Source organism: Hyla sarda, chromosome 3 (genome assembly GCF_029499605.1).
Source record: "Hyla sarda isolate aHylSar1 chromosome 3, aHylSar1.hap1, whole genome shotgun sequence".
NCBI lineage: Eukaryota > Metazoa > Chordata > Amphibia > Anura > Hylidae > Hyla > Hyla sarda.
In genome coordinates, this window is record NC_079191.1 from 254,224,228 (window position 1) to 254,249,749 (window position 25,522).

The following is a 25,522-nucleotide window of genomic DNA, read 5'->3' on the forward strand; positions in this document are numbered from 1 at the left end:
AAAAAAGTCTGCAAATAGTTTGCTGGAAACAAGCAGACTAAGGACATGGATTACCGAAACCATATCCTGTGGACTGATGATGTGAATCCTGCTTGATGATATTTGGTGGGACACTCTGCAACCTTCTCCTAATTTATGTATAGAGTAGAATTTTTAGAGATACTGGGGGATATTTTCAGAAACTGTCTTACTTTGCTTATAGAATTTGGGTCAGGTTTTTTAACAGTGGCTGAGGTTATTTGAGCATCTGGAACATCTATTGATTATTTTGACACAAGTTAAGTCTATGTAAGTCTATTTTAGGAACTGTCCAGAGCAGGATAGGTTTTGTATGGGGATTTGCTCCTACTCTGGACAGTTCCAAAAATGGACAGAGGTGTCAGCAGAGAGCACTGTGGTCAGGCAGAAAGGAAATTCAAAAAGAAAAGAACTTCCTGTGGATAATACAGCAGCTGATACGTACTGGAAGGATTAATATTTTTAAATAGGAGTAATTTACAAATCTGTTTAACTTTCTGGCACCAGTTCATTAAAAAAAGTTTTCCAGTGGACTACTGCTTTAATAAATGTGATATAACCCCTTCCCTAATAAAAGTTAAAATCACCCCCTTTTCCCAATAAAAAAAAAACCATGTAAATAAAAATAAATATAAACATATGTGGAATCGCCGCGTGCGTAAATATCAGAACTATTAAAATATATCATTAATTAAACTGCATGGTAAATGGCGTTTATTGTATTTTTGGTCACTTTTCATACCATAAAAAAAATGGATAAAAAGCGAACAAAAAGTCAGATCAAAACAAAAATGGTACCAATAAAAACTTCAGATCACTGCACAAAAAATTGCCCATAGGGGTCAGAAGATGACAATTTTAAACAAATAAATTTTCCTGCATGTAGTTATGATTTTTTTTCAGAAGTAATACACAATAGACCCTATATAAATAGGGTATCATTTTAATCGTATGGACCTACAGAATAAAGATTTGGTGTCTTTTTTACCGAAAAATGTACTGTGTAGAAAAGGAAGCCCCCAAAAGATACATAATGGCATTTTTTCTTAAATTTTGTTGCACAATGATTTTATTTTATTTATTTTTTGCTGTAGATTTTTTGGGTAAAATGACTGATGTCATTACAAAGTAGAATTGCTGGCACAAAAAGTAAGCCATCATATGAGTCTGTAGGTGCAAAATTGAAAGGGTTATGATTTTTAAAAGGTGAGGAGGAAAAAACAAAAGTGCAAAAACAGAAAAACCCTGAGTCCCCAAGGGGTTAAAGGGAAGCAAGCATCAGATTTTACCAGGTATAACACATGGCAACGCATTATATATATGGTTAAATCTTTATCGTCACCATCTATGGGGAACGTTCCTGGCCCAGGAATCGTGAGAGTGTGAAGTTTGTGAGTTTTCCCTGCTGACTCCATAAGTAGTCCCCTGGGCGGGGAGCTATACTTACCTAGTCCCATCGGCTGTACTGTATTCACACCCTCTGTATGTGTTTGACAGCCCACATCATCGCTCTGCTTTGTCTGAATAGGAGAAGGAATGCTACCAATAACATTAAAAACACCATCCCTACCATCAAACATGGTAATGGAAACATTATGCTTTTAAGGTGTTTTTCTGCTAAGGGGACAAGACAACTTTACGGCATCAAAGGGTTGGGTAAGAATCTCCTTCTCTCAGCCAGGACATTGAAAATGGGACATGGATCCTAAAATCATACACAGGGATGGCTCAAGAAGAAGCACATTAAAGTTCTGGAGTGGCCAGTCAGTCTTCTGACCTTACTCTAAAAATTCTGAGGAAGAAGCTACTTTTTCCAGTTTCTAAATGCCAGCTTTGAAACCTCAAAGGGTTATTCCGCCCCTAGACATCTTATCCCCTAGGATAGGGGATAAGATGTCTGATCGCGGGGGTTCCGCCTCTGGGGTCCCGCCGCTGGGGACCCCCACAATCTCGGCTGTGGCACCCTGCTGCTTTGTGCATAATGATGGGCGATACATGGGCGATACATGTCATGAGGGGCAGAGCAGTGATGTCACAAGGGGCAGAGCCGTGACATCCTGATGCTCCGGCCCCTGTATCGCTCGTCATTATGCACAGAGCAAACTTGCTCTGTGCAGTGATGACAGGGGGGTGCCGCAGCCGTGATCAGGGGGGTCCCCAGCGGCGGGACCCCCACGATCAGACATCTTATCCCCTATCCTTTGGATAGGGGATAAGATGTCTAGGGGTGGAGTAACCCTTTAATGATTTGGAGAACATTTTCAAAGAGGAGTGGTAAAAAATCCCCTCTCAGCAGAGATGAGCAAGCCCCGGTCTCACTCAGAACTTTGGGGTAAAATACACTGCATTTTGATGCCTAAATAAATGGAAATGTCATCAGGGTAGCCCACCAGAATTTGAAGCTAGCAACAAGATCACATGACTCCAGGTTAGCCAATCATTGCTTGCACTAAATAATATACAGCTCTCAGGCCAATTAGGAGACAGCATAGGGATGGGTTTAAGAGGCTGAAAGAGCCCTATGCACTGCATTCAGACCACCATCTTGGAGAGAGAAAGCTGAGAAAGCAGGATCTACTGATCAAATTAATGTCTTTACAAAAAAATAAAAATTGAAAGCAAGCTGAGAAAAGTATTGAGCAGTGGACAGACTGTGACCTGTCACCTGTCCCTATAACTGTGTCCAGTTGGTGCACTACAAATCCCAGCCAGCAGTGTAATTGCAGAACGAGTCTATAAAAGCTTTCACATTTCAAGTTGAGCAAAGGATTGAGCAGTTGGCTGAACTCAGACAGGGACCTTTAACCTGTATTAGTGTCCTGTTGGTGCACTACAAATCCTAGCAGTCTGACTAAAGAACATGCCCATGAAAGCTATCACATTACAATACCCGACACGCTGAGTAAAGCAGTGGGTTGACTTGTATTAACATAAATACGCCTTGAAAGCATGAAGAGTGATTCATAATAGCCATCTAAGGCCAAGTTGTGGGTATTTCCTGGGTTTAATAAAAAAATATAGTATTTCTACCTGGGTTTAACATAAATATGCATAGAAAGTGTTAATGAGGAACATGGAACAGCCAGGTCAAGTTTTGTGTATTTTCTGAGTTTAATCAAACATATATATATTATTTTGATGAGCATTTAACATACATACCCATTGAAAGCATTTAATGCAAAAGAGCCATCTAAGACCAATTAAAAGGGTATTCGGGGCAAAAATATGTTATCCCCTATCCAAAGGAACTTTGGGGTAAAATACACTGGGGGGGTCTCAGCAGAGGGCCCCCCACGATCAGACATCTTATACCCTATCCTTTGAATAGTGGATAAAATGTTTTTGCCTGGAATACCCCTTTAAGTGTATTTTCTGGGTTTAATCAAACATACAGTATTTTTACCTGGATATAACAAAAATATGCATTATATGCATTGAGAGTAAATTTGTTATTTCAAGCTAGTTGACATGTATTTTCTGAGTTCAATAAAAAAAAAAAAAAAACATAGCCTTTGTACAGTCATGGCCGTGAATGTTGGCACCCCTGAAATGTTTCAAGAAAATGAAGTATTCCTCACAGAAAAGGATTGCGGTAACACATGTTTTGCTGTACAAGTTTGTTCCCTTTACGTGTGTTAGAACTAAACTAAACTAAAACTTTTTGTTGTCCATGCTTAGTGTGGCACACACAGACACACAATGCAAAGACTAAGTGAACTTCTCTCATTTTTATCTGCTTTCAGGTGTGATTTGTATATTGCCCACACCTGTTACTTGCCCCAGGTGAGTTTAAAGGAGCATCACATGCTTGAAACAATCTTCTTTATCCACAATTTTGAAAGGGCCAATAATTTTGTCCAGCCCATTTTTGGAGTTTGGTGTAACATTATGTCCAATTTGCTTTGTTTCCTCCCTTTTTTGGTTTAGTTCCAATACATAGTTACACACAAAGGGAATAAACATGTGTATAGCAAAACATGTGTTACTGCAATTCTCTTCTGTGAGATGCCTGATTTTCTTGAAAAATTTCAGGGGTGCCAACATTTATGGCCATGACTGTAGCTGGGTTTAACATAAATATGCATTTATAGCATTAAGAGTGAAAGTTGACTAGTAAGTGAGGTAGGCTGGGTTCACATATGTCTGACATCTTGCATAGCTTCCCTTTGGCATGCACCGGAGGGAAACTGAGGCTGGAACTGATCCAATTCATTTGAATGGGACAGTTCACAATTATCTAGCATCTTAATTATGGTTGGACATGCCGGATTGCACTGGACAAGGGAATGCATCTTACTGCATTCCCATGGTCGGTGTACAGAAACAATGGATGCTGGATGCCATACAACTGATGATGACTGATGCAAGTTGTCATCAGTTATGGCATCCGTTGCATTGAGATCTTGGCTGAGTTCACCTATGCCAGATGTTGGACATATGTGAACCTAGCTTTACAAATTACCTCAAAATCTTTTTTAAGAAAAAAGAAATATGCCTGTTAAAGAAATTGTTGGATGGGGTAGAATACAGAGCACCCCTGCCATGTTCTCTGCCAGAAAAGGTGTGGTGGCAGTAAAAGCGCCAGTACAGGTAGCAGCAGCAGCCAGGTGCCTGGCGGTAATAGTAGCAGCAGTAGCATCATCAGAAAGAAGTAGCTTTCACTACCTTTCAGGGATTATTTCACATTTGTGGAAGATAGAACAGCCCTTGTGGACTGGTTGACTTGTCTGGGGTCTTCTCAGGAGTAGGAAGAAGAGTCTGCCTGTATGACGTTGAGCCAATTGTCAGTGGATTCCTCATCAACTACAGTTACATGATGCAATGGAAATGTTTGTCCGAGATGGTCTGTTCCATCATCTCTGTCTTTGTCCCCCCCCCCCCCCCACTGCTAAGCCAAAGGATAGCATTAGCCACAAGGAGGAGTTGCGTCCCAGTCAGTCTTTTGAGCTTGTTGCAGAGGTTGTGGAGGTGGAAGTGGCTCTACTGCATTTGCAAGCTTGAAAAAAAGCCTTCCAGAGTAAAACACAGTTGGGTGGGGGTGTACCTATCGCTTTATGGTACCCTGCCGTGTGGAAATTCTTTTCAAAACAGATGCAGAAAACCAGGCACAGTACCATCTCTGCAAAAAGAAAGTAAGACATAGCCAGGGCCTGAGTTTAGGAATTATGGCTTTACATAAGCACATGGAGTGGCATCACAACACCTGGCCCACCAATTCCAGGTGTCCACTGGTTACTACTAGACCCAGTACAATACTTCCTGCTCTCTGCTGGCTACAACAACCACCAGTCCACCACCCTTGATGTTGCGTCTACCAGCCAGGCCTACACCTACAGAAACCATGATCCTCAAAAAAAAAGCATTCTTTTTTTATTTTATACAAAAGCTGTTACTTTTTACTATTTCGGGACACCAATCCTGTTGCAAATCCCAAAAGCGAAGATTTTTTTGTAATTTTTCCAACTTTTCAATATTAACAAATGCTATGTCTTCTCTGTCTACAGGTTCTTTTCAATTTTGAGACACTATCACCAATCCTACTGCAACTCCCAACAAGGAAGAATTTTTGATAATTTTTCAACGATTCAATATTTATAAAAGCTTTTTCGTCACTATCTACACGTTCTTCACTATTTTGAGACACTGTTGACACTCTTACCAATCCTGTTGTAACTCCCAAAAAGAGAGAATTTCTGATAAGTTTTTTCAAAGTTTTTAAGTTTACAAAAGCCATTTCTTCACAATTTACTAGTTCTTCACTATTTTCAGACGCTGCGACTAATCCTCCTGCAACTCTCTAAAATGGGAAAATTTTTGGAAAGCTTGGAAAAAGCCATTGCATCTTTTGATACCTTGTGTGCATTTTAACACCAGCAGGCATCCGACAACAAAAATTGGTTGTTACCACGGGTTATCACATGTCGCTGTAACTTTGACATTAACTTGGTCTTAAACCCCTTTAAAACTACTTGAATGCATTCATAAGTGACCCAAGCAGTGTTATATTGCTTTAGAGCTCTTAGTCTGTGTTATACACATGTTTTGAGGTTAACAGTGTAGAACCTGTTTTGGAAAAGTTTTTTCAGCCCACCGAGCTGAATCTTTGAAAAGTTCACTTAACCCATTAAGGAATCAGCATTTTTCAATTTTTGCATTTTCTTTTTCTCCTCATTTAATTTTAAAAATCATAACCCTTTCAATTTTCCACCTAAAAATCCATATTATGGCTTATTTTTTGTGCCACCAATTCTACTTTGCAGTGACACTAATCATTTTACCCAAAGAATCCACAGCAAAGTGGGGAAAAAAATCATTGTGCGACAAAATTGAAGAAAAAACGCAATTTTGTAATTTTTGGGGGCTTCCATCTCTATGCATTTATCGGTAAAATTACACCTTACCATTATTCTGTAGGTCAATGTGGTTAAAATGATACCCTGCTTATATAGGTTTGATTTTGTCGTACTTCTGGAAAAAATCATCACTATATGCAGGAAAATGTATACGTTTAAAAATGTCCTCTTCTGACCCCTATAACTTTTTTATTTTTTTGCGCCATGATCTGATGTTTTTATTGGTACCATTTTTGTTTTGATCGGACTTTTTGATCACTTTTTATAATTTTTTAATGGAAGAAAAAGTGACCAAAAATATGCTATGGAACATTTTTTTACGTGTACGCCATTGACCGCTTGGTTTAATTAACAATATATTTTTATAGGTTGGACATTTATGCACGCGAGGATACCACATATGTTTATATTTATTTTTATTTACATAGTTGTTTATTTTTAATGGGAAAAGGGGGTGATTCTGACTTTTATTAGGGAAGGGGTTAAATCACATTTATTAACCCTTTTTTTTCTTTTTGCATCTCTTACACTTTTTGTTATCTCTTACACTGTTCACTGCCATGCAATAGCATGGCATTGATCAGTGTTATCAGCGCTTTTATTCGGCAATTGGACATGCAGGAGGCAGGATGGGACCCTTCTGGTGTCCTGCAAGCTGTTCGGGACGCCACGGCGGTCCTGAGCAGCCCGACTGAGCTGCCGGGATGCTTTCAGTTTCACTTCAGACACGGCGGTCAACTTTGATCGCCGCTTCTGCAGGGTCAATACCGGGCATCACCGCGATTGGGGATGTCCAGTATTAGCCGCAGGTCCCGGCCGTTGATGGCCATCCGGACTGACCCAATATGATGCGGGGTCTCCCCGTGACCCCGCGTTATATATGGCGGGAGCCGGTGCAGGATGTATGTTGTTAAGGAGTTAAAGCTACTCTTGAGATGTGTGAAAACATTGTGGCCAACTATAAGAAATGTCTAATCCATGCATTGCTCTATTGTTTCAACTACTTTAGCTAATTTTTCGTTTAAGCAGAGGGACACCTCTCTTTCTGTGTACCAGATGCTGTATATTCTTTAAGGAGCCAGTTTGCCTAATGGGAACCGTGCTTGAGAAGTGTCCTGTGAACCAGCAAGAGTGAGTGGTGGAGCAAATTCAGCACTGTACTCTCACCACTGTCTCTCTTCCATAGCTCAAAACTAGAGATGAGCGGATTTTTGAAAAATTCGATTCGATCGATTCGCTGAATTTTTCCCAAAAATTTTTTTCGGAGCAAATTTATTCGTGCAAATTGCTATTAAAAATGGCTATTTCTGGCCTACAGAGAGCCTCAATAGGGGTATAGAACACTTTGCCTTGCTGTAACACGCATTGGGTATGTGCTGGGTTAGTGAAATAACAATGTTATTCAGTATGACATGCAGATCAGAGGCCTCGCTATAAGAATTACTGTCGCAGAGCGGCACAATGACAGAGCCTGGACGTGGCATCAGTATGAGGAGGGAGACCATAAAGTGGCTGAATGACACAGCGTGGAGGTGGTGACAGCATGAGGAGACCATATAGTGCCTGAATAACTTAGCGTGGAGGTGGCAGCAGCATAAGGATACCATATAGTGGTTGAATGACACAGCATGGAGATGGCATTAGTATGAGGAGACCATAAAGTGGCTGAATGACACAGCCTAGAGTTGGCGCCAGCATGAAGAGACCATACAGTGGCTGAATGACACAGCCTGGAATTGGCGACAGCATGAGGAGACCATATAGTGGCTGAATGACGCAGCATGGAGGTGACGGCAGCATGAGGAGCACATATAGTAGCTGAATGACACAACCTGGAGTTGGCAGCAGCATGAGACCATATAGTGCCTGAATGACACAAAGTGAAGGTAGCAGAAGCATAAGAAGACCATATAGTGACTGAATTGCACAGCGTGAAGGTGGTGGCAGCATGAGGAGACCATATAGTGGCTGAATGAAAAAGCTTGGATGTGGCTGAAGCATGAGGAGAACATATATTGGCTGAATAACACAGCGTGGAGGTGTTGGCAGCATAATGAGACCATATAGTAGCTGAATGACACAGCCTGGAGTTGGCGGCAGCATGAGGAGAGCATATAGTGGCTGAATGACACAGCGTGGAGGTGTCGGCAGTATGAGGGGAACATATAGTGGCTGAATGACAGCCTGGAGTTGGCGGCAGCATGAGGAGACCACATAGTGACTGAATGACACAGCCTGGAGTTTGCAGCAGCATGAGGAAAACATATAGTGGCTGAATGACACAGCCTGGAAGTGGCGGAAGCATGTGGAGACCATATAGTGGCTGAATTACACAGCCTGGAGGTGACGGCAGCTTGAGGAGACCATATAGTGGCTTAATGACACAGCCTGGAGTTGGCATCAGCATTAGGAGACCATATGGTGGCTGAATGACACAGCCTGGAGGTGGCAGCAGCATGAGGAGAACATATGGGGGCAGTATAAGACAGTTTGGAGCTGACATCAGCATGAGGAGAACATATGGTGGCAGAATGAGACAGCCTGGAGGTGGCAGCAGCATGAGGAGAACATACCGTTGTGGCCGTAAATGTTGGCACCCCTGACATTTTTCTAGAAAATTAAGTATTTCTCACACAAAAGGATTGCAGTAACACATGTTTTGCTATACACATGTTTATTCCCTTTGTATGTATTGGAATAAACCAAATAAGGGAGGGAAAAAAAGCAAATTGGACCTAATGTCACACCAGCCTCCAAAAATGGTCTGGACAATATTATTGCCACCCTTTAAAAATTGTGGAAAAATAAGATTGTTTCAAGCATGTGATGTTTCTTTAAACTAACCTGGGGCAAGTTACTGGTGTGGGCAATATAAAAATCCCACCTGAAAGCAGATAAAAAGGAGAGAAGTTCACTTAGTCTTTGCATTGTGTGTCTATGTGTGCCACACTAAGCATGGACAACAGAAAGAGGAGAACAGAACTGTGTGAGGACTTGAGAACCAAAATTGTGGAAAAATATCAACAATCTCAAGGTTACAAGTCCATCTCCAGTGATCTAGATTTGCCTTTGTCCACAGTGCGCAACAATATTAAGAAGTTTGCAACCCATCGCACTGTAACTAATCTCCCTGGGCGTGGACAGAAGAGAAAAATTGATGAAAGCAGGATAGACCGGATAGTGGATAAGCAGCCCCAAACAAGTTCCAAAGATATCCAAGCTGTCCTGCAGGATCAGAAGCATCAGTGTCAGCATGAACTATCTGTCGACATTTAAATTAAATGAAACGCTATGAGAGGATATCCAGGAGGACCCCACTGCTGACAAAGAGACATAAAAAAGCAAGACTACATTTTGCCAAAATGAACTTGAGTAAGCTGAAATGCTACTGGGAAAATATCTTGTGGACAGATGAGACCAAGATAGACCTTTTTGGTAAAGCACATCATTCTACTGTTTACCGAAAACGGAATGAGGCCTACAAAGAAAAGAACACAGTACCTACAGTGAAATATGGTGGAGGTTCAATGATGTTTCGGGGTTGTGTTGCTGCCTCTGGCCCTGGAAGCCTTGAATATGTGCAAAGGCATCATGAAATCTAAGGATTACCAACGGATTTTGGGTCGCACTGTACAGCTCAGTGTCAAAAAGCACCCAGAAATGGATGGCAACAAAGCGCTGGAGAGTTCTGAAGTGGCCAGCAATGAGTCCAGATCCTAATCTCTTTGAACACCTGTGGAGAGATCTTAAAATTGCTGTTGGGAAAAGGCGCACTTCCAATAAGAGAGACCTGGAGCAGTTTGCAAAGGAAGAGAGGTCCAACATTCCGGCTGAGAGGTGTAAAAAGCTTATTGATGGTTATAGGAAGCGACTGATTTCAGTTATTTTTTCCATAGGGTGTGCAACCAAATATTAAGTTAAGGGTGCCAATAATTTTCTCCAGCCCATTTTGGAGTTTGGTGTGACATAATATACAATTTGCTTTTTTTCCTCCCTTTTTTGTTTAGTTCCAATACACACAAAGGGAATAAACATATGTAAAGCAAAACATGTGTTACTGCAATCCTTTTCTGTGAGAAATACTTCATTTTCTAGAAAAATGTCAGGGGTGCCAACATTTATGGCCATGATTGTATGTGGTATGCACTTATGAGGGGAGAACAATGCGCTCCAGTACGCTTAAAACAGTATTTGTCTACAACGCCAGCAGGTGTGTACTTTTGCCTGGCCTTTCACAGTATCTAGGCCCCAGTATTAAGACTTTAAAAGGAACATTATAGTACACCACTTAGATGTACGCACAGATTAAACTTAATAGAGGACAATATGCTTTTAGTGCTCTGCTCACCCTAACTGGCTGGCTGCTATTAGCTTTTTAGTAGTTGAACACACCAGTGCTGCAGCACACAGTCGCTGGGTACTACACCCAAAATTGCACTTTCTCTCTCAATATCACTTTCTTCCCTATCAGTGCTCCTAGGCTGGATTTGGGCTTGAGGTGAATCGCTGCTGTAAAAATGATTTTCTGTGCAACACACACTGCTGTCTGTCCCTCTCTCTCTCTCTCTGCAATAAAAGGCTGAAGTGAATGGCTGCAAGATGGCTGCTGATTATATACGGGTGTGACATCTCAGGGGTCGCTGGCTGCTGATAGGCTGCATGCTGCATGTGATTCAGGGTCATCCTGCCGACCCTTGTTCCCACCTTCCCAGGATTCCTTGCCCCATGTCCTCACATGTGGATCCGCCATTTTAGATGCCCTGGAGACTGGACCGCACTAAATGGAGTTTAATTAAGCAATATTTGTATTAGTTTTGAATCAAATTTTTCCTGAAATTGGTAGCGAATTCGGATTCGTCACATTCGATTCGCTCATCCCTACTGAGAACTATGTTGATCAAAGATATAAGTCAGGAATCTTTTTCCTGCCTCACTCTTCCCAACTGGCCAGTTTGCTTAGCGGGACCTTGGTTTAGAATAGTCCCAAATGCTAGCTGTAGTGAACGGTGGAGCATTAACAGTTATGCACTCACACTGCTATTACTCTCCTACCGAAACATGAAGGTATTTGGGACTGCAGTAGAGTGAGCAGTCTGAAAAGCTATTTTCCTAGCCTGGTGGAGAATCTTTCTAGAGTGGTGAAGTCCCGTTGTTTTTGTGGCTGACTGTGGCAATTCACATTTAAATAGTCACTATCATTTTTAAATTGTGTTAATGAAATAAAGTATGTTTGTCATATATAATATAAAAAATGTACATTAATATGTAAAAATCTCCCTTAGGCTAACTTCCTACTGCATACATTTTTTCCACATATTTTATTTTTCACACTCATTTTAAACATAATTGGCCAAAAATAAAAGGTCTACAAAAAAGCCATAATTTGTATTCCCATTACGGACAAAAATACACATATAAAATAAAATATGTCAGAAATTTTACAGTGTGGACTTAGGAAAATTTTCCAATGGCTGGCTTCTTAAGTACTTATCACAGTGTGGACTTAGCCTTATACATTTATCCACCAGGGATCTCCTCCTGGTTAAAAGTTAAAATGTTGTTGTCCCTCTATTGTCATTTTTATTCTGTCTTTAGTGGCAGCTAAAAAGTACAGAATGTTGAAAGTAAGGTGGCCGCAGCATACCGGAACGAACCTCCCGATTACATGTTATTATAATAGCAGAGAAGCAATGCTCTATATCATTCTACAAATATCAAGACCTGCCCTCTTTGAAAATCAGGAAATCATAAATAATAGTTCCGGTAAATGACTTTTTGCTTCTCATCTCTATAATTATATCATTCTCACCATCCACGATATCAGTCTGATCCTTGGCAGCAGAGTTCTTTAGTATCTCCAGTAATACTACAAATACAATCATAACATAGGAGAGGAGATAAGTGCATGGCTGCCGAGGATTGGACAGAGTACTCTGTACACTCCCAATGCCTTTAAGTCCTAGAAGGAAAGAAAGGGAATGGAAGTTTCTTACACACTCCTGCCAAGTGTCAAAACCCAAGTGACACAACTCCCCTCCTCCCTGGAAGCTGTGAAATGGGCTGAAAGAAAAACAAATTACTGGCTTATCATGGTAAATAAAGACCAGCCTACAGGCACACCATGTTTTAGTGTTGCATTAACTCATATGACAGGTGATAAAGCTATTTATTTTACATGTTATAGAAGACTTTATTAGCACTCTACTAAAAGTCATTATACATAATACACACATCATCACACTTCTTTACACCTATTTTTACCCTTTTGTCTTTAATAATTATTTACAAATTATTCACACGGTAGTGGTAACCAAGATTTTTGCTGCATAATACAAAAGTATTTTTTTTCAAGAACACGGTGGTAAGAACATAAGAATAGAGAGGCAGTGTGATGCTCTGGTCAATATGCTGATTGAGATCTTTACTTCTGTCATTCATATAGTTAGTACTTTGACACATACAACCTACCTACTGTCACGATGCCGGCTGGCAGGTAGTGGATCCTCTGTGCCAGAGAGGGATGGCGAGGACCGCGCTAGTGGACCGGTTCTAAGCCACTACAGGTTTTCACCAGAGCCCGCCGCAAAGCGGGATGGTCTTGCTGCGGCGGTAGTGACCAGGTCGTATCCACTAGCAACGGCTCACCTCTCTGGCTGCTGAAGATGCTGAAGATAGGCGCGGTACAAGGGAGTAGGCAGAAGCAAGGTCGGACGTAGCAGAAGGTCGGGGGCAGGCGGCAAGGATCGTAGTCAGGGGCAACGGCAGGAGGTCAGGAACACGGACTAGGAACAGACAAGGGAACGCTTTCACTAGGCACAAGTGCAACAAGATCCGGCAAGGGAGTGCAAGGGAGGAGACTAGATATAAGCAGGGAACAGGTGGGAACCAATTAAGCTAATTGGGAAGATTGGGCCAGGCACCATCATTGGTGCACTGGCCCTTTAAATCGCAGAGACCCGGCGCGCGCGCGCCCTAGGGAGCGGGGCCGCGCGCGCCGGGACAGGACCGAGGGAGAGCGAGTCAGGTACGGGGGCCGGGGTGCGCATCGCGAGCGGGCGCTATCCGCATCGCGAATCGCATCCCGGCTGAAGGCGGGACCGCAGCGCACCCGGTCAGTGGATCTGACCGGGGCGCTGCAACAACGAAGATGAGGCGAGCGCTCCGGGGAGGCACGGGGACCCGGAGCGCTCGGCGTAACAGTACCCCCCCCCCCTTGGGTCTCCCCCTCCTCCTGGGGCCAAAGAACCTGAGGAAAAAAAACTCAATTTTTCCGTGATGAGGTCCGATGCAAATTAGGAGGGGTTCTGTGTGGAAACGTACGAGACAGTCCAATCTTTTATTGTAAAAACAATAGATGTAGAGGGGTCTGGCGAGACTGGTCACAGGAACGTAGAACCTGTTGATGAGAGAGGCCAAAAAAATTTTTCCTGCAGATCCGGAATCCAAGAAGAGCATAGTAGAGAAGGAGAAGGTAGAGGCAGATATCCGCACAGGCACAGTAAGACGTGGAGAAGCAGAGTTGACATCAAGAACTGTGTCACCTTTGTGCGGAGTCAGCGTACGTCTTTCCAGGCGGGGAGGACGGATAGGACAATCCTTCAGGAAGTGTTCGGTACCGGCATAGTACAGGCAAAGATTCTCCATGCGGCGTCGTGTCCTCTCTTGAGGTGTCAAGCAAGACCGGTCAACTTGCATAGCCTCCGCGGCGGGAAGCACAGGAACAGATTGCAGAGGACCAGAGGAGAGAGGAGCCGGAGAGAAAAAACGCTTCGTGCGAACAAAGTCCATATCCAGGCGGAGCTCCAGACGCCATCCGGAAGAACGCATGTCAATGCGAGTGGCTAGATGAATGAGTTCATGTAGGTCAGCAGGAGTCTCTCGTGCGGCCAGAACATCTTTAATGTTGCTGGATAGGCCTTTTTTAAAGGTCGCGCAGAGAATCTCACTATTCCAGGACAACTCGTAAGCAAGAGCACGGAACTGAATGGCGTACTCGCCAACGGAAGAAACACCCTGGGCCAGGTTCAGCAGGGCAATCTCGGCTGAAGAAGCTCGGGCAGGTTCCTCAAAGACACTTCGAATTTCCGAGAAGAAGGAGTGTACAGAGGCAGTGACGGGGTCATTGCGGTCCCAGAGCGGTGCGGCCCATGACAGGGCTTTTCCAGACAGAAGGCAGAACACGAAAGCCACCTTAGACCTTTCAGTAGGAAACTGGTCCGACATCATCTCCAAGTGCTGGGAACATTGCGAAAGAAAGCCACGGCAATACTTAGAGTCCCCATTAAATTTGTCCGGCAAGGACAGGCGGAGGCTAGGAGTGGCCACTCGCTGCGGAGGAGGTGCAGGAGCTGGCGGAGGAGAAGATTGCTGGAGAAGTTGCGACTGAAGTTGGTGCGAAATGGTGGACATTTCCGACAGCTGACGGGTTAGAAGGGCGATCTGTCGGGCTTGCTGGGCGGCCACCGTGGTGAGGTCAGCGACAACTGGCAGAGGAACTTCAGCGGGATCCATGGCCGGATCTACTGTCACGATGCCGGCTGGCAGGTAGTGGATCCTCTGTGCCAGAGAGGGATGGCGAGGACCGCGCTAGTGGACCGGTTCTAAGCCACTACAGGTTTTCACCAGAGCCCGCCGCAAAGCGGGATGGTCTTGCTGCGGCGGTAGTGACCAGGTCGTATCCACTAGCAACGGCTCACCTCTCTGGCTGCTGAAGATGCTGAAGATAGGCGCGGTACAAGGGAGTAGGCAGAAGCAAGGTCGGACGTAGCAGAAGGTCGGGGGCAGGCGGCAAGGATCGTAGTCAGGGGCAACGGCAGGAGGTCAGGAACACGGACTAGGAACAGACAAGGGAACGCTTTCACTAGGCACAAGTGCAACAAGATCCGGCAAGGGAGTGCAAGGGAGGAGACTAGATATAAGCAGGGAACAGGTGGGAACCAATTAAGCTAATTGGGAAGATTGGGCCAGGCACCATCATTGGTGCACTGGCCCTTTAAATCGCAGAGACCCGGCGCGCGCGCGCCCTAGGGAGCGGGGCCGCGCGCGCCGGGACAGGACCGAGGGAGAGCGAGTCAGGTACGGGGGCCGGGGTGCGCATCGCGAGCGGGCGCTATCCGCATCGCGAATCGCATCCCGGCTGAAGGCGGGACCGCAGCGCACCCGGTCAGTGGATCTGACCGGGGCGCTGCAACAACGAAGATGAGGCGAGCGCTCCGGGGAGGCACGGGGACCCGGAGCGCTCGGCGTAACACCTACACATTGTTACCGACCAACTTCACCCTTTAATGGCAACAATATTTTCTAATTCAAAATTCTCCACTGCAAACATTGTTCAGGAAATCAAACTTCTGACTTGGCCTCCAAATTGCCCATGTCTCAGCCCGACTGAACAAGTAGGGTAAGCTGCAAAAACAAGTCTGATCCTTGCAATGTACAGTACTAAAAGCAACTGTTATTATCGTCCTAATGCCAGGGCACTTTTGGAGGTCTTGTGGAGTTCATTTCAGTTTGCAGTTCTTATGTTATGGCTGATCAGTGGAAATTTCAAGCATGCAATGATAACATTATTTTTAGATACTAAAACTGTAAATTGAATATCCCCAAATACATAAAACATGACATTTAATCTGAGTAAGTCCCAAATGTTTTCTTTATTGGAATTTTAGAGTATTAAGAATGCATTAAACTTGTCATGAAAATTGTTTCCATGGTTACATGTGTTACTATGGTATATTAAATATTATAACAAATAAAATAAAAAATAATCATTTCATGGAAGCTTTTACGAAGTTTATGGATTTGTGTTTTGGGTGTGAATTCATGTAGGAAATACCCACAAATTAAAAATAAAACATTTCAGTTCAACATTTCATTTTTAATGTATGTTTGTATTTTAGCTCTGTGATCTAAAGGCCTCTGTTTGAAGTGTCTTGATGTTGGAATCTGTACCTTTTATCTCTACTTCCAGGAGTTGTTCTTCTTCTATGACTGGCTCTAGACAAATAGAAAGGTCAACTAAAAGTTGGCTTTTAAGGAACACATTTTATAAAGTTAATGAAATAGCAAATATTTATATAGTGTATAACATTCAACATTCAGCTTTACTTTTATGTTTAACATAAGGTATTAAAGGGAACCTGTCACCAATTTAATGCTACTTAAACTCCATGAAATCAAGGTAGAAGGTGTGGAGTCGGCTACTACTTGTGAATGTAGACAACGGTACTGTGATGCATTTAAAGAGGCTAGTAGTCAAATGTATCCTGGAGGAGCTCTGCTAGTAAAAGTATAAGATATAGGGTCCTTGGATGAGGCCCAGGATCCAGCATATGTAGCATTCAAACAGAGAATTAGAAAGCGGACACTCACCAGGATTTTCAGGTTAAAATCTTCAGTGCTTTATTTCTATCATGTTAAAATAGGTAACATGGCAGCATGGAGGGGAGAGGAGGAACAGGTAGATGACGATGACTCGTCTACCTGTTCCTCCTCTCCCCACCAGGCTGCCATGTTAACTATTTTAACATGATAGAAATAAAGCACTGAAGATTTTAACCTGAAAATCTTGGTGAGTGGCCGCTTTCTAATTCTCTGTTTAAATGCAACTTAAACTCCAGGCAACATAAAATTGCAGCTAGTGCGCTCCTGTTTTACTTTGAAACACTTGAGCATATCAGAGTAGAACATAGTTTGTTGGGATTGCCTGACACTTTCATGGTGCCCACAGTTTGGAAGGCATAAAACTGGTGACAGATTCTCGTTAAAGGGGACCTGTGGCCAACCACCACCTCAAAAATGAGATTTTACTGTTATTAAATAGCTTAGGGTCCCTTGATTAAAACACTTTCACGGCTTCTTGATATATCTTTTTATTTAAGAGACATCAGAGTTTTTAATTTGTGTGACAATTCAGAGAATTAAGTCAGATGGGCGTGATCTTAACTTTAAAAATGGGAGTGACTATCAGAAACGGGTGGGTGTTGTACATAAAGGGGAATGAATACCTAATATACACCCCCTGATTGCGACTTCGCCCCCTCGTGACCTCACGGCCCGCCCCCCAATATAAGTCTGTGGGAAGGGGCATGGCGCCCCTTCCCATAGACTTGCATTAAGGGGACAGGCCGTGACATCACAAAAGGCGGAGCCATAACGTCACGATGCTCCAGCCCCTGTATTGCCCATCATTATGCACAGAGCGAGCTTGCTCTGGGCAGTAATGATAACAGGGTGCTGCAGCCGAGATCACGGGGGTCCCCAGCGGTGGGACCCCCGAGATCTGACATCTTATCTCCTATCCTTTGGATAGGGGATAAGATGTCCTGGGGCGGAAGTACCCCTTTAAATAGTCAGACAAACTATAAATCCACATATCTTGGGAAAGAAAATGTGTATCAAGAAACTGTGAAGTGTGTGATCAGGGCACTTTAAGTTACTTAATAATAATGCAATCAAATTTTTTTGGCTTGGCCACAGAGTTCTTTAGGAAGATCATGTATAGTAACATTGTGCTTAGACTCAAAGCTCCATTATTCAGCTTATATATGTATGATAAATGAATGTGCTATCTATGTAGCATACTGTAAACGTAGTTGTGACTGGTTCTGGCACATGGAGATTCTATGTCTCCTTTTTTCTACTAGGAACAACTGTTAGACTATGTTTACACAGTGCTTTATCATTTGTAAAAATGCATTTGTATTGTATTAATGTGCTCTATGAAAGTATATGGGAAAGTGGTTGTCTGTGCACATAATGCTCTTGGAAATCTCTTCATTATTTATTTGAACAAAAGGTTTTCAGCTGTAGTTGGATTCAACATTTCTGCCGGCTGTCACTCATATTGTTAAAACTGCTTGTTAAATCTAGAGATGTTATGACCTGTACCAAGCTGCAGTATAATAAATGAGACCTATCTGGCCATGGATACATTTCTGAATGCCCTGATAACTTGCTCTTGAGATGCTTCTGCAGCCTCCTTATCTGCTAAGGGCTGCAATAGAATCACCTTGTGCAGTCAGTAAAAGTATATTCTATAAATGAGACATTACTCTTTGCCCTCATACAAAGTGATATAGGGATTCTTATTTAGGATCATGAACCTTATGTTCTACAGTATATTTATTGTGAAGCTCTTTATTGTGTGCAGCTTCTGCACTTTCCCTACTGACAATTCATTTAAAGCTTTTTAGATGTAATAGGGCAGTAATATGCATCTTCTGAGATTTCTTTATTTATATGGCAACCCTTTAGCACCGCATGATTTAGAGCTCTAATCTTCTTTAAAGACATAAACAATGGTAAATGATAACATTCCACTGTAAATACCTGCAGCTGCTATACATTGGATCAAAAGTATAATACTGTACAATATGTACAAAACTGCCGTAGGGATGGAGGTAGACAGCTTTTTTTTTTTTTTTTTTTTTTTTTTTTTTATTGAACTTCGCTTTATTTATGCAGAGAATTTGTTTGGCTGTGCTCACATATATCAGTTGTTCGGCATAGTTCCCCTCCAGCATGCACTGGAGGGAAACTGATGCTAGAACTGATTCCATTCATTTGAATGGGGCAATTCACAATCATCCAGTGTCTCAATTTTGACGCCGAATGAATGCACACGCCGGAGGGGACCGAACAGGGGAACACAGCTTGCTTGGGAAGATGCATTCCCCTGTCCGATGCCGTCCAGTGTGTCCAACCATCCGGCGTCAAAATTGAGACACTGGATAATTGTGAACTGTACCATTGAAATGAATGGAATCAGTTCTAGCATCAGTTTCCGTCCAATGCACACCAGAGGGAAACTATGCCGGGCGCCGGACATCTGCAAACCCAGCCTTACTAACATAACAGATGCCAGATATGGCCCCATTGACAATAAGGCTGGGTTCACATATGTCCGGCATCCGGCATAGGTGAACTCAGCCTAAATCTCGACTCAACTGATGCCATAACTGATGACAACTTGTCATCAGTTGTATGGCATGCGGCATCCATTGTTTCCAGGCAAGGGACAGGGGAACGCAGCAAGCTGCGTTCCCCTGTCCAGTGCCCTCCGGCATGTCCAACCATCCGGCGTCAAAATTGAGACATTGGATGATTGTGAACTGTCCCATTCAAATGAATGGGATCAGTTCTAACATCAGTTTCCCTCCGATGCATGCCGGAGGGAAACTGTGCCGGACGACTGATGTATGTGAACCCAGCCTAATAGGATGGGCATCTGTTTCTCTCAAGCAGTTTTACAAGCACACAAAAGAGAATTGTTGCAAAAATAAAAGGGACATACAAAATAAGTTGCTTTTTTTGCATAGTGTCAACATAGCCTAAAAGTTGATTCAGAAATACATACAGTACAGAATTTTGGAACAAGTTACATTTTTAAATAGCACATTTATATTCAGAGGTGCATAATCCATTTCAGGTACAATAATAGGGATGTAAGTTTCTATCTACAGTACAACAATTGAATTTAGAGTTAGTGATAAACATTATTATTCCAAACTTTACCTTTTGGTACCACCAATGCCAGCTTTTCCTCTTCTTTTTCAGATACTGGAAAAAAAAATTATTTGTAAACTCATCAAATGGATAAAAAAAGAAAAGTATTGGATGACTACAGAAAAGGCCTTCTAGTATTGTATATGTCAGTACCTTTGGGTAATACATACTACCCATTTACAGTGCAGCTCTTGTTTAGACTGGCTTTTATAAATAGGCAAAAACCAACAACAAATTCACCAGAAGGTTACTGTATTGAGTGTTATAAGTGTTAATACATATATGGAGGCAAAAGTGCTTTATTCAGGGGTAAACTGACATAACAACCAACAAAACATATTTCAATATGGTTGACCAGCAATTTTTAGCAATATTCAGTATTTTGGACTTACCTATTGGTTCAAGTTCTTTTGGTATTAAAGTCTCTGTAGGATTAATAGAAAAACACATATAAAAAATAAGTTTAACATACAAAACAGTGAATAGTGCATATTGTCAGTAAATTGTAATCTTATCATTCCTATACAGTGCCCTCTGTTTCCTATACAGTGCCCTCTGTATTATTACACAGCATACCTACAGCACTTTCCTGCAGAAGTCAATGGTTGGTTCCCAGCTTAATCCAGGGGTCTTATTTGGTGTATATCAAGGAGCTGGTTATAAAGTATATTTCTAGAACTAGAGCAATATGTCTGATGTTTCAACTGATGGCAAAGCGCATGAGTTGTGTATATTGTCTGGTGCCCAGTTATATCTGCAGGTCAGACTGGGAAATGCTGAAAGGTGTTTTCCCCCTTATGGCTTTTTTAGCAACTCTGCATCCAAACTGGATTAACCCCTTTAGGACAATTTTATATTTACGTTTTTGTTTTTTCCTCCTCGCCTTCTAAAACTCATAACTCTTTTACATTATCATCCACAGACTAGTATGGGGCATGATTTTTGCACGACCAGTTGTCCTTTGTAATGACATCACTCATTTTACCAAAAAATGTATAACACAACCAAAAAATACTTTTTGTTTGGGGCAATTGATAAGAAAACCACAATTTTGCAAATTTTGGAAGGTTTTGCTTTCACGCTGTACACTTTACGGTAAAATTGACATGTTTTCTTTATTCTGTGGGTCAATACGATTAAAATTATACCCATGATTTTAACCAAATTAGTGCATTTAAAATCCCTCTATTTTGCTGACCAATAACTTTAAAATTTTTCTGTATAATAGGCGGTATGAGGCTAATTTTTTACACCATCATCTGTGCTTTTTTATATACCACATTTGCATATATAAAACTTTTAATGTATTTTTTATCAAAAAATTTTGGAATAAAATGGTATAAAAAAAGCAGCAATTTTGGGCATTTTTTTTTTACGTTCACACCGCTCACCGTATGGGAAAATTAACATTATATTTTAATAGTTTGGATATGTACGTACGCAGCAATACCAGATATGTTTATTAAAAACATTTTTTTTACACTTTTTTGGGGTAAAATTGGGAAAAAGGGACAATTTGCATTTTTATTGGGGGAGGGGATTTTTCAAATTTTTTTACTTTTATTTTTTACTTTTTCTTACTTTTATTTTTACACTTTAATACTGCAGTTCCCATAGGGGACTATTTATAGCAATCATTTGATTGCTAATACTGATCAGTGCTATGCATAGGGCATAGCACTGATCAGTGTTCTCGTCTATCTTCTGCACTGATCCAATCACGGATTATTCTGACCGCACTCCCGCAGATGCAGTGATCTGTATTTATCACGGCATCTGTGAAGTTAATTGCAGACATCCGCGCAATCGTGGATGTTGGCCATTACTAGCGGGTCCCTGGCTGCTATCAGCAGCTGGGAACTGCTGCGCATGATCCGAGCATCGATCCGATGCTCGCGGTCATGTACAGGATGTAAATATACATCCTGGTGCGTTAAGTATCTCCGCTCTAGGACATACATTTACGTCCTGCATCGTTAAGGGGTTAATATGAACAATCCCATTCAATTGTATGGCTGGGTTCACATATGTCTAGCATCCGGCATAGGTGAACTCAGCCTAAATCTCGACTCAACTGATGCCACAACTGATGCCAACTTGTCATCAGTTGTATGGCATGCAACGTCCATTGTTTCTGGGCAACGGACAGGGGAACGCAGCTTCCTGTGCCCTCCGGCATGTCCAACCATCCGGCGTCAAAATTGAGACGCTGGATGATTGTGAACTGTCCCTTTCAAATGAATGGGATCAGTTCTAACATCAGTTTCCCTCCTGTGCACGCCGGAGGGAAACTGTGCCGGACGACTGATATATGTGAACCCAGCCTAATAGGATGGGCATCTGTTTCTATCAAGCATTTTTACAAGCACACAAAAGAGAATTGTTGCAAAAATAAAAGGGACATACAAAATATGTTGCTTTTTTTGCATAGTGTCAACATAGCCTAAAAGTTGATTCAGAAATACATACAGTACAGAATTTTGGAACAAGTTACATTTTTAAATAGCACATTTATATTCAGAGGTGCATAATCCCTTTCAGGTACAATAATAGGGATGTAAGTTTCTATCTACAGTACAACAATTGAATTAGAGTTAGTGATAAACATTATTATTCCAAACTTTACCTTTTGGTACCACCAATGCCAGCTTTTCCTCTTCTTTTTCAGATACTGGGAAAATAAATAGTGTTGAGCAGCATAGGCCATATTCGAATTCGCGAATATTCGCGAATATATGGACGAATATTCGCCCTATATTCGCATATTCGCAATATCCTCGTTTTATTTTTGCATGCGCGAAAAATCGCGTATGCGAACATTTGCATAAACATTCCACAAACGAAAATTCGCATATGCTAATATTCGCATGTGCGAAAATTCGCATGACAGTTTCACACAGTACTATTAGAGCCTTCTTTACACCAAACAAGCTAGAAGGAGAGAGGGATGATCACTGTGATGTGTACTGTGAAAAAAATAAATAAAAAAAAACACGAATATTCGTAATTACGAATATATAGTGCTATATTCGCGAATATTCGCGAATTCGCGAATATGCAATATTCGCGAATAAAATTCGCTTTGCGAATATTCGCGAGCAACACTAAAAATAAATAATTAGTAAACTCATCAAATGGATAAAAAAAGAAAAGTATTGGATGACTACAGAAAAGGCCTTCTAGTATTGTATATGTCAGTACCTTTGGGTAATACATACTACCCATTTACAGTGCAGCTCTTGTTTAGACTGGCTTTTATAAATAGGCAAAAACCAACAACAAATTCACCAGAAGGTTACTGTATTGAGTGTTATAAGTGTTAATACATATATGGAGGCAAAAGTGCTTTATTCAGGGGTAAACTGATATAACAACCAACAAAACATATTTCAATATGGTTGACCAGCAATTTTTAGCAATATTCAGTATTTTGGACTTACCTATTGGTTCTATTGGTGGAAGTTCTTTTGGTATTAAAGTCTCTGTAGGATTAATAGAAAAACACATATTAAAAAATAAGTTTAGTATACAAAACAGTGAATAGTGCATATTGTCAGCAAATTGTAATCTTATCATTCCTATACAGTGCCCTCTGTTTCCTATACAGTGCCCTCTGTATTATTACACAGCATACCTACAGCACTTTCCTGCAGAAGTCAATGGTTGATTCCCAGCTTAATCCAGGGGTCTTATTTGGTGTATATCAAGGAGCTGGTTATAAAGTATATTTCTAGAACTAGAGCAATATGTCTGATGTTACAACTGATGGCAAAGCGCATGAGTTGTGTATTGTCTGGTGCCCAGTTATATCTGCAGGTTATACCGGGAAATGCTGAAAGGTGTTTTCCCCCTTATGGCTTTTTTAACAACTCTGCATCCAAACTGACATGCTGGATTAACCCCTTTAGGACAATTTTATATTTACGTTTTCGTTTTTTCCTCCTCGCCTTCTAAAACTCATAACTCTTTTATATTTTTATCCACAGACTAGTATGGGGCTTGATTTTTGCACGACCAATTGTCCTTTGTAATGACATCACTCATTTTACCAAAAAATTTATAACGCAACCAAATAAAAAACGTATTTTTCGCCGTATAAGACGCACTTTTTCTTTCTGGGGGGGAAAGTTGGTGCGTCTTATACGGCGAATACCTGCGGCCATCAATGGCCTGGACCCGCCGCTAATACAGGATATCACCGAACACGGTGATGCCCTGTATTAACCCTTCAGATGCGGCGATCAAAGCTGACCGCCGCTTCTGAAGCGAAGATAACACTAACCCGGCTGCTCAGTCGGGCCGTTCGGGACAGCCGCGGCGTCCCAAACAGCTTGCAGGACACCGGGAGGGACCTTACCTGCCTCCTCGGTGTCTTCTCCGTGCCGGGATCCCCTGCACTCTCCTTCGACGCCATCACGTCGTCGCGCACGCCGTCATCCAATAGGAGCGGCGTGCGTAGCGGCGTGATGACGGCGGCGTGATGACGGCGACGTGATGATGGGGAAGAAGTCGTCCGGAGCAGCGACAGCGATGGAGCGACATCCAAGGCACCGGTGACGCGTCCGGAGCGGCGGGGACACGTGAGTACTACCTCCTATGCCAGTGGTCGTCAACCTGCGGACCTCCAGATGTTGTAAAACTACAACTCCCAGCATGCCCGGACAGCCAACAGCTGTCCGGGCATGCTGGGAGTATTAGTTTTGCAACATCTGGAGGTCCGCAGGTTGAAGACCACTGTTGGGTTCAGAATGTTAATTTTTTTAGATTTGGCACCTATAAATTGGTTGCGTCTTATATGCCGGTGCGTCCTATAGGGCGAAAAATACAGTACTATTTGTGTGGGGAAATGGATAAGAAAACCACAATTTAGCAAATTTTGGAAAGTTTTGTTTTCACGCTGTACACTTTACGGTAAAATAAACATGTTTTCTTTATTCTGTGGGACGATACGATTAAAATGATACCCATGATTTATAACCAAATTAGTGCGTTTAAAATCCCTCTATTTTGCTGACCTATAACTTTTTCATTTTTCCGTATTATAGGTGGTATGGGGCTCATTTTTTAAACCATCATCTGTACTTTTTTTTTTAGACCACATTTGCATATATAAAACTTTTCATATATTTTTTTAACCACAATTTTAGGAATAAAATGTTATAAAAAAGAGGCAATCATCATTCAATTGCTAATACTGATCAGTGCTATGCATAGGGCATAGCACTGATCAGTGTTCTCGTCTATCTTCTGCACTGGTCTGCTTGATCTCAGACCAGAGCAGAAGATGTCGGGAGACAAATGGAAGCAGGTGAGGGGACCTCCGGCCACTTTTACAGATGATCAGATCCCTCCGGCAGTGCTGCGGGTGATCTGATCATGCATTATTCTGACCGCACTCCCGCAGATGCAGTGATCTGTATTGATCACGGCATCTGGGAGGTTAATGGCAGACATCCGCGCGATCGTGGATGTTGGCCATTACTGGCGGGTCCTCCGATGCTCGTGGTCATGTACAGGATGTAAATGTACGTCCTGGTGCATTAAGTATCTCCGCTCTAGGACGTACATTTACGTCCTGCTTCGTTAAGGGGTTAATATGAACAATCCCATTCAATGGTATCAGTTCAATGATCAGTTCTCTTCAGCTC

The 25,522-nt window shown here is 42.1% G+C and overlaps 1 protein-coding gene across 1 annotated transcript in view; it reads right to left on the reverse strand.

Annotated features, from left to right (window-relative positions):
* LOC130361041 (trichohyalin-like) overlaps positions 1–25,522 on the reverse strand; it is a 275,344-nt gene that overhangs the window by 222,875 nt on the left and 26,947 nt on the right. The window contains exons 8-10 of the mRNA XM_056563601.1: positions 23,315–23,356; positions 19,884–19,928; positions 16,320–16,364 (exon numbers count right to left, since the gene is read on the reverse strand). Coding sequence (XP_056419576.1) covers positions 16,320–16,364; positions 19,884–19,928; positions 23,315–23,356 — 132 coding nt within the window. The remainder of the gene's footprint in view (positions 1–16,319; positions 16,365–19,883; positions 19,929–23,314; positions 23,357–25,522) is intronic.